Source organism: Electrophorus electricus, chromosome 10 (assembly GCF_041902795.1).
Source record: "Electrophorus electricus isolate QZ-2024a chromosome 10, ASM4190279v1, whole genome shotgun sequence".
Taxonomy (NCBI): Eukaryota; Metazoa; Chordata; class Actinopteri; order Gymnotiformes; family Gymnotidae; genus Electrophorus; species Electrophorus electricus.
Genome location: NC_137506.1, coordinates 1,045,878 through 1,055,000, shown reverse-complemented (window position 1 = coordinate 1,055,000; position 9,123 = coordinate 1,045,878). Strand labels below are relative to the sequence as shown.

The following is a 9,123-nucleotide window of genomic DNA, read 5'->3' as shown; positions in this document are numbered from 1 at the left end:
CGTAAAGTGTGATATCAGCTACATGAGTGCATGCAGTCAACTTACCTCATGACAAATACACTCGGAATGATTTAACAGTGCATACAATCAGAAAAACGTTTTTCAGCAGAAATTAATGAGCTGTTATTTGGTTCGTTTTGTGCTTGTTTTTTCAGTAGAGAATTTAAGATAATAAACACAAGATTAAAACCGTTTAGTAATCTCTCTGTATTTATGTTTTAATTGTTTGATAACAGCCGGGCGGTCAGCCTCTCCTGCCAGCCCTGCCAGTCTTCTGCCTCAAACCACACCGTTTGTTCCCCATCGCAACGCTACAGCAAATGCGCTTAAAATTCTTCTGGATTCTTTCTCGCCTAAAGACACAGAGACAGTTCAACATTACGAAATGCTGAAATGACTATGGGAAGAGTTATTTGCATACTGTGTTACTGGAAGAAGAACTCCTAGAACGCAGAAACGTCTGCGTCAGTCTGCGTGCAAGGTGCTCCCACACACATTTCCGGTTCACAAACACACCGAGGACAGAAATGAATGAAAGTAGAAAGGACATGTTTATCAGAAGCTTTCTTATAGTAATCAATACATTATCCATAACTCCCCTTTCACTATGTAATCCTCGTGTTAAAAATGTTACATAATCCCCCACCCCAGCCAACACTGAGATAAGCGACCTGTGTGTGACATGTGTTTTATGCCCGTGTGTGACAGACACCTGATCAGCCATGGTTTACGCTCATATATAAAGCCGGGTGAACCTGCGGCAGATATCCATCAGGAGACACATATACGGAGAACACTAACAAGTATGTACCACATGTTACGTGTGCTTTGAAGATACGGCTCAGGTAGCTCAGGTTTTACTAAAGTGAAGATCGTAGGTTGAGAGAGCAGGTTTCATTTTCATATTTCTATTTATGACTTAGGAAAGTGGTGAACAAGTGGGGAAGGGTGTGAGTAAGAGTGAAGAGGAGTGATAGAAACACGTCAGGGAGTGAAGACAGAAAGACTTTTATTCTGTTCGGCTCATTCCAGCAGTACGCACATGTAGCTCTTCAGCGTAATTCAGCGTAAAGCATACTATAAGGTACACCTGCCTAAATTTGCTCAGCAGAAATAACATTTTTTGTTTTGTTGCTTAGTTATTTGCAAAATGAGGACTTTGCTCACCGTCGCCGCTCTGGTGGCAGTAACCAGCGCAGCCAGTATTTCTCTGGAGGACCTGGAGTTCCATGCCTGGAAACTGAAGTTTGGTGAGAAATTATTTTTTGCTTAAAAAAACCCAAACTCTAATGACCTTTTCCTCTATGTCATTAATTTCCTGCTATTTTAGGTTGTTTACATTAAGCTTTAAGATGGGTAGGCATTTTTTTTCATCAAAACATGCCAGTTTTTAAACTCAAGCTCAGTGTTCAATCAAATACATAGTTAAATAAAATCTGTTTGTGTGTTTTAACTGGTGTGTGTGTTTTCTCTTAGGTAAGTTCTACAAATCCGCGGAGGAGGAGTCTCAGCGGAAGGAGACCTGGCTGGCCAATCGCAAGCTGGTTCTGATCCACAACATGCTGGCTGACCAGGGCATCAAGAGCTACAGACTGGGCATGACCTACTTTGCAGACATGGTGAGAACCCACACAGACTCCTCAATGGCAGTCATTTAATCCATAATTCTGCCACTGAACCCTCCCACCATGTCCCTCTAACAGGACAACCAGGAGTACAGGCAGGCTGCGTTCAAGGGCTGCCTGGGTTCCTTTAACAGGACTAAAGCCCACAGCACAACTACGTTCCTCCGACAGGCAGGGGGCGCTGTGCTGCCGGACACAGTGGACTGGAGGGATAAAGGCTATGTGACTGACGTCAAGGACCAGAAGCAGTGTGGCTCCTGCTGGGCCTTCAGTGCGGTAAGGAAGAATAAAGAAGAAGAAAACAGAGATGTTGGATGGAATCCTTGATTAAGGTGCAGGGGATGCTGAAGCCATATGCAGGGTCTGATGTTCCTGTTCCGCACCTGCATTTTAGCAACTATGAATCAAGCACATAATCCTAAAATGCACACGGGTCCTCCAACCACACAGCTCCTTCTCCAAATCATTGGTTTGATGGACGGGCGTGACGCTTTCTGTTTTTGTTCTTAAACTGTCCATTAATTTTACTCCTCTGTTATCATCTATCTCACCAGTGTTCCCCTTCCTTTGTCAGACAGGAGCACTGGAGGGTCAGACCTTCAGGAAGGCGGGCAAGCTGGTGTCTCTCAGCGAGCAGCAGCTGGTGGACTGCTCCGGGGATTATGGGAACATGGGCTGTGGTGGTGGTCTAATGGACCAGGCCTTTGACTACATCAAAGACAATGGTGGGATCAACACAGAGGAGTCCTACCCTTATGAGGCCATAGTAAGTGGAACTTCGGGGAAGTCTGGCTTGAACAACCTCAAAGTCTTCCAAGACCTCGGTCCATTACCGAAGTGCTCCCGTCTCTCTGCAGGACGGGGAGTGCAGATTTAAACCAGACTCTGTGGCTGCCACCTGCACTGGTTACGTGGACATTACCAGCGGAGACGAGGACGCTCTGAAGGAAGCCGTGGCCACTATTGGTCCTGTTTCTGTCGCCATAGACGCGGGACACTCCTCCTTCCAGCTCTACAGCTCAGGTGATGCTCACATGCAAATCATAAACCAGTCCTTCTTCTGTAAATAGTACTGGATAGTGCTAACAACACAGGCACATGGTCCGCATGAATTTGTACATTACTGCCATGAAAGTAATTTTTTCTGTGCTCGCTTGATTTGCTAATAATTAATTTCTGATTAATTTGGTTTGGTTTTTGAGTGGACTGGTTGATTACTGAGTGATCAATTGTAGGTGTGTATGATGAGCCCAACTGCAGCAGTAGTGACCTGGATCATGGAGTCCTGGCTGTTGGTTATGGCAGTCACAAGGGACAGGACTTCTGGCTCGTCAAGAACAGGTAAACAAATAAACAAAAAAATGAAATAATTAGTTGAAAATCATTTTCACGTTTCAGAGGAATCAAAAAAGATTTCAGCACTAACTAAAATAGTGAAAAGTTTTCAAACATCCCCAAACTTCAAATACAGAACTGTAAATGCAAAAAAACAATATATTCCATAAGCGATCTTATTCTACAACCTTAAATTGTTTAATTATGAACAGTGGGCTATACTGAGATTTTTTGGGATAATTGCAGGACAATTAAAAAAAAAGAAGCAAATAGTCAGTGTAGTTCTATTGACTCAGCAGTAATACTGGTGACAAACTTTAAACCAAATTCTGTTTTCCAGCTGGGGTTTTGACTGGGGTCATGAAGGCTATATCATGATGTCCAGGAACAAGCACAACCAGTGTGGCATCGCCACGGCATCCAGCTATCCTCTGGTCTGAGGGTGAGTTCAGTAATATTTAAAGATTTTTGAAAGCTTTGTATTAAATGAAAAAAAAAATTGGAAGAGCTAGGTCAAACACAAACATGACAACATCTCTCCTTACAAGTGTTTTACAATGACTAGCAAGATGAAATAGCAACTGTAATACAGCTTTACCATACCACATTGGCCATTAATCTAAGGTGAATGTAATCACATTATGGAATTAGGGATGTAGTAATTGTATTAAATGATGTTTTTATTTACAGCTGGACGAGAGTAAACACCCCATATAACACTGTGAGGAAGCTGAAATCTTAAGTACTTGATCTGATCGACAAGTAACACTGCAATATATCTCAGGATTTATACACTGGAAATGAATAATACATAAAATACAATAATTTCATAAAATAGTGCCAAAAATGATGACAATAGCAGAAAGTAATAGTTTCTTTCCGTTCTACTGAATGAATGTACAGCGGTGGTGTGAATGTGAGTGGGAAGATAAAATGATAAAGATGCGCAAACATCTACACTTGGTCTGTTTCATTTATTCCCCTCTAAGCCCTTGTGGCTTCCACACAGATCTTTTTACTACCTGGAGGAAAATAAGCCTTGTCCTGTTTCACCTGATGTACTCCCAAATTTACATTTCCAAAGTCTCCTACAACTTTGCCTTGGGGGAGGGAGAAGTTAAATGATTTTCAAAAAAAGATGTGTTTAACTATTTTAGATTCAGCCTGTCATTTGTCAAATAAAAGCAAGTGGTCCCCTATTTGAGTGACACTCCTGTTCCAGAAAGCCAGACCTGGTACCAACACACGGGGCATAGCTAGCACAGGACATCCTGCTAACGCTACAGGACACCATCCACATCAAACCCGAGCGTGGCACACTAGCAAGCGACTGGTCCCAATCAGAGGCACAGCACGTTGCTTTCAGCAGCCTGTGCTGAGCCTGCAGCTTGTGACTTCACATAGTTCATCAACAGTTACGTTTATGTGGAAAGATAACAGCAGATAAGCATTGCTGGAGTCACACACACACACACACACACAAAACGTAAATGTGTATGTACTGCATTTTGTCAGACAAGCAGTTCCAAAACACACACCCTCAACATACTTATGCCAAGCCTGCAAAAAGAATGCAGTCAATGCAGAAAGAACATTGCTTGAGTGTACTTTAGCACTGTTTTCATGCTAACTGCCACAAAGCTTTAGGATAGTGTTTCAAATTCCAAGACCTGATCTGTGCACCATACTATAGAGCACACTACACACGTTTCCCTAATCTCATACACGTTTCACCTCAGCTGCTATTTAACCCAGGCTTCTCTGAGATGGGTTAGATGGTTCCAAAAATCCAAAACCCTGCAGAACCTGGCCCGTGCAGAGACAGCATTTAGATAAACGTGTATACTGATATAAGGGCAGCCAACCCTGCATCCCACTGGACCCTACGGTGTGAGAGGCTTGAACGGAAATGCACATGACGCAAGTTACTTCAATGTATGACATTTGGATGAAATCTGGCACAAAGCCAACAGATTTCTTTCTTTTTTTAAGTTGTAAGAGAGAAAACACTTCCACAAATCAGAAGCTGCAATCTAAACTACTTGACCCGATCAACGGGTAACGCTGAGATATACCTCGGGATTTACAAACTGGGATTTGCATACAAATATTTCCAGACATTTCATAAAACCACTCCCAAACACGACTAGCGTATCAGAAAGTAATCGTTTCCTTCGGTTCCGCCAAATGAGCGGAAAAAGTGAACGCAGACGGGAACGCCAGCGGAGAAAGGTCGGTGTAGGCTGAGACAGCAAAGCATGTGAGCATAATGTATCTGTAGTAAACAGAAAGGTCGTCGTAATCTCCCACACTCACACCGGCTCTCTGCAGAAGCAGTGGGTTCGTGTTTATGGCTCTGTACCGCTTTTGTTGTGGTGCAAAGCATTAGCGTCAAGGAACACTTTCAAAGAAAATTAAAAGTCTTTTATTATGGCTTTGAACTAACTCTGCGGCAGATGACTGACACATTTATTGCAGAATGCAGACGTGTGTCACACGACCCAGGTAGCGACCATACCGTATATGCCATTAAACATTAACGTAGTCGATTCTCTGTCACATTTATCCAGTCCAGCACTGCCATCAACATATGAAATGAGCTATTTATATTTATATAGTACTTGTTATACACAGTGACATTTTCAAGTGCTTTACACAGACACAGAAACATTTACACAACAACGCTAATTACATCCCCAGATCTGTTACCTCAGGATGTTGCCAAAAAGAGAGAGAGAGAGAGAGAAAAAAGCTACATAAAACAATTTTTTTTTTAAAGTTAACCAGTTTATTTAAATAGAAAACAAATTAAAGAAGATATTAAAAATGAAAAAGACCAAAAAATACATTTAAAGATAAATGAATGACTAAAAAAATAAACAAAGAACATTCATTGAAATAAATTAGTTAAATAAAAAACTAAAGTTTTATACATTATTTGTATTTAAATTAAAGATACAATGTGCATAAAATCAGGGATGTAGAATAACCATGCTAAACTTTCTCCGAAATCGAAACACAGTATCTTGTGCTTAACTGAAAATCCGTGAGAACAGATGTGTGTTTTGTCTCACGTGAAGACGTGTTGGGGCATGTTTGACGTTCTGTGACAGAGGAGCCCACCTAAGAGCTGCAGAGAAGCTAAACGCTGCTGCTCTGTGTTTAGTGTTGACCTTAGTGGTGACCTCAGGTACAACTCACCGATGAGCTCCTCGTGAGCCAAGAGGCCTGCTAGGATTGTATTGCAGTTGCACACCTGCGTGCATTGTCAAACGTTATTTATCTTACATGGCTTATAGAAACCATACATATGTTCCTCATCTGCTCTAAGGTTGGCTTATACACACACACACACACTCACACAGAGAGAAATTTTAACAATGAGGTGTATGAGGCATTTTATTTTTGTATTAGTAAAATAGCTGTTAGTTCCCACAAAACCTTGCGGTCCTCTTATGATTAAAAAAACTGTAAAAGTGTGTGTTAAGCAGTCAGTGTGTCTCATGCTTTTATGATCGTGTGTGACAGGCACCTGATCAGAGTATCTGAAGAGGGCTATAAATGTATGAAAAATGAGGCAAAACTCTATTGCTGCCCTGCAGAAACCCACATAGGAGACATCAGACTATTTCACAGGTAAGTGCCGAAATACACACATGACCTGACAATGAGAGCAGTAACACAATTTATATAGAAATATAAGAAACATAAGAGGGTTATAGCGTTAGTGTGAGTGACATAACAGGGTTATAGCGTTAGTGTGAGTGACATAACAGGGTTATAGCATTAGTGTGAGTGACATAACAGGGTTATAGCGTTAGTGTGAGTGACATAACAGGGTTATAGCGTTAGTGTGAGTGACATAATAGGGTTATAGCGTTAGTGTGAGTGACATAACAGGGTTATAGCGTTAGTGTGAGTGACATAACAGGGTTATATGGTTAGTGTGAGTGACATAACAGGGTTATAGCGTTAGTGTGAGTGACATAACAGGGTTATAGCGTTAGTGTGAGTTACATAACAGGGTTATAGCATTAGTGTGAGTGACATAACAGGGTTATAGTGTTAGTGTGAGTGACATAACAGGGTTATATGGTTAGTGTGAGTGACATAACAGGGTTATAGCGTTAGTGTGAGTGACATAACAGGGTTATAGCATTAGTGTGAGTGACATAACAGGGTTATAGCGTTAGTGTGAGTGACATAATAGGGTTATAGCGTTAGTGTGAGTGACATAACAGGGTTATAGCATTAGTGTGAGTGACATAACAGGGTTATAGCGTTAGTGTGAGTGACATAACAGGGTTATAGGGTTAGTGTGAGTGACATAACAGGGTTATAGCGTTAGTGTGAGTGACATAACAGGGTTATAGCATTAGTGTGAGTGACATAACAGGGTTATAGCGTTAGTGTGAGTGACATAACAGGGTTATAGCGTTAGTGTGAGTGACATAATAGGGTTATAGCGTTAGTGTGAGTGACATAACAGGGTTATAGCGTTAGTGTGAGTGACATAACAGGGTTATATGGTTAGTGTGAGTGACATAACAGGGTTATAGCGTTAGTGTGAGTGACATAACAGGGTTATAGCGTTAGTGTGAGTTACATAACAGGGTTATAGCATTAGTGTGAGTGACATAACAGGGTTATAGCGTTAGTGTGAGTGACATAACAGGGTTATATGGTTAGTGTGAGTGACATAACAGGGTTATAGCGTTAGTGTGAGTGACATAACAGGGTTATAGCGTTAGTGTGAGTGACATAACAGGGTTATAGCGTTAGTGTGAGTGACATAATAGGGTTATAGCATTAGTGTGAGTGACATAACAGGGTTATAGCATTAGTGTGAGTGACATAACAGGGTTATAGCGTTAGTGTGAGTGACATAACAGGGTTATAGCGTTAGTGTGAGTGACATAACAGGGTTATAGGCTTAGTGTGAGTGACACATAACAGGGTTATAGGGTTAGTGTGAGTGACACATAACAGGGTTATAGCGTTAGTGTGAGTGATACATAACAGGGTTATAGGGTTAGTGTGAGTGACACATAACAGGGTTATAGCGTTAGTGTGAGTGATACATAACAGGGTTATAGGGTTAGTGTGAGTGACACATAACAGGGTTATAGGGTTAGTGTGAGTGACACATAACAGGGTTATAGGGTTAGTGTGAGTGACATAACAGGGTTATAGCGTTAGTGTGAGTGACATAACAGGGTTATAGGGTTAGTGTGAGTGACATAATAGGGTTATAGCGTTAGTGTGAGTGACATAACAGGGTTATAGCGTTAGTGTGAGTGACATAATAGGGTTATAGCGTTAGTGTGAGTGACATAACAGGGTTATAGGGTTAGTGTGAGTGACATAACAGGGTTATAGCGTTAGTGTGAGTGACATAACAGGGTTATAGCGTTAGTGTGAGTGACATAACAGGGTTATAGGGTTAGTGTGAGTGACATAATAGGGTTATAGCGTTAGTGTGAGTGACATAACAGGGTTATAGCGTTAGTGTGAGTGATACATAACAGGGTTATACGGTTAGTGTGAGTGACATAACAGGGTTATAGGGTTAGTGTGAGTGACACATAACAGGGTTATAGGGTTAGTGTGAGTGACACATAACAGGGTTATAGCGTTAGTGTGAGTGATACATAACAGGGTTATAGGGTTAGTGTGAGTGACACATAACAGGGTTATAGCGTTAGTGTGAGTGATACATAACAGGGTTATAGGGTTAGTGTGAGTGACACATAACAGGGTTATAGGGTTAGTGTGAGTGATACATAACAGGGTTATAGGGTTAGTGTGAGTGATACATAACAGGGTTAGGGTCAGTGATAGATAACAGGGTTGGTGTTAGGGTGAGTGATAGATAAAACATTTACATTCACGGCATTTATCAGATGCTCTTATGCAGAGCTACTTACAAAAGTGCTTTGTCATTTACTCTTAGATACATCCTAGTACAGTACAGTAGGTTAGAGTCCAACATACCAATGAATTAGAATACTGTAGAATACAGGGATCACTGTAACTGTAACTCAAGCACTCAATAAAAGGTACTTTAGGTCAAAGCAAAGTGTACCGTGAAGTAATTGTCAGAGAAATTAAAAAATTATTAATAAAGCAATCGTGTATTCTCCTACCCCACTCACTCTGCAGA

The 9,123-nt window shown here is 41.2% G+C and overlaps 1 protein-coding gene across 3 annotated transcripts; it reads left to right on the top strand.

The window, feature by feature from the left end:
• The first annotated feature begins 726 nt into the window (after positions 1 to 726).
• On the top strand, positions 727 to 3,986 carry ctsl.1 (cathepsin L.1). Of its 3 annotated transcripts, XM_035532878.2 has the most exons (9): positions 727 to 803; positions 1,140 to 1,250; positions 1,477 to 1,619; positions 1,704 to 1,901; positions 2,200 to 2,391; positions 2,483 to 2,648; positions 2,861 to 2,966; positions 3,301 to 3,402; positions 3,651 to 3,986. In XM_035532878.2, the coding sequence occupies exons 2-8, from the start codon at positions 1,151 to 1,153 to the stop codon at positions 3,398 to 3,400; spliced, it is 1,005 nt and encodes a 334-aa protein (XP_035388771.1). In that variant the 5' UTR covers positions 727 to 803; positions 1,140 to 1,150; the 3' UTR covers positions 3,401 to 3,402; positions 3,651 to 3,986. The 3 variants fall into 3 exon arrangements, with proteins under 3 accessions (XP_035388771.1, XP_081577637.1, XP_026851609.2); XM_026995808.3 differs by lacking the exon at positions 727 to 803 and having other exon boundaries at positions 834 to 1,250; XM_081721511.1 differs by lacking the exons at positions 727 to 803; positions 3,301 to 3,402; positions 3,651 to 3,986 and having other exon boundaries at positions 831 to 1,250; positions 2,828 to 2,951.
• Positions 3,987 to 9,123: the final 5,137 nt, after the last annotated feature.

Excerpts from the sequence above, each read along its gene's own strand:
- ctsl.1 (XM_035532878.2), top strand. The coding sequence starts at position 1,151 with ATGAGGACTTTGCTCACCGTCGCCGCTCTGGTGGCAGTAACCAGCGCA. Across the intron at positions 2,392-2,482 it reads CCTACCCTTATGAGGCCATA|GACGGGGAGTGCAGATTTAA; the intron begins GTAAGTGGAACT and ends GTCTCTCTGCAG. Across the intron at positions 2,967-3,300 it reads TTCTGGCTCGTCAAGAACAG|CTGGGGTTTTGACTGGGGTC; the intron begins GTAAACAAATAA and ends TCTGTTTTCCAG.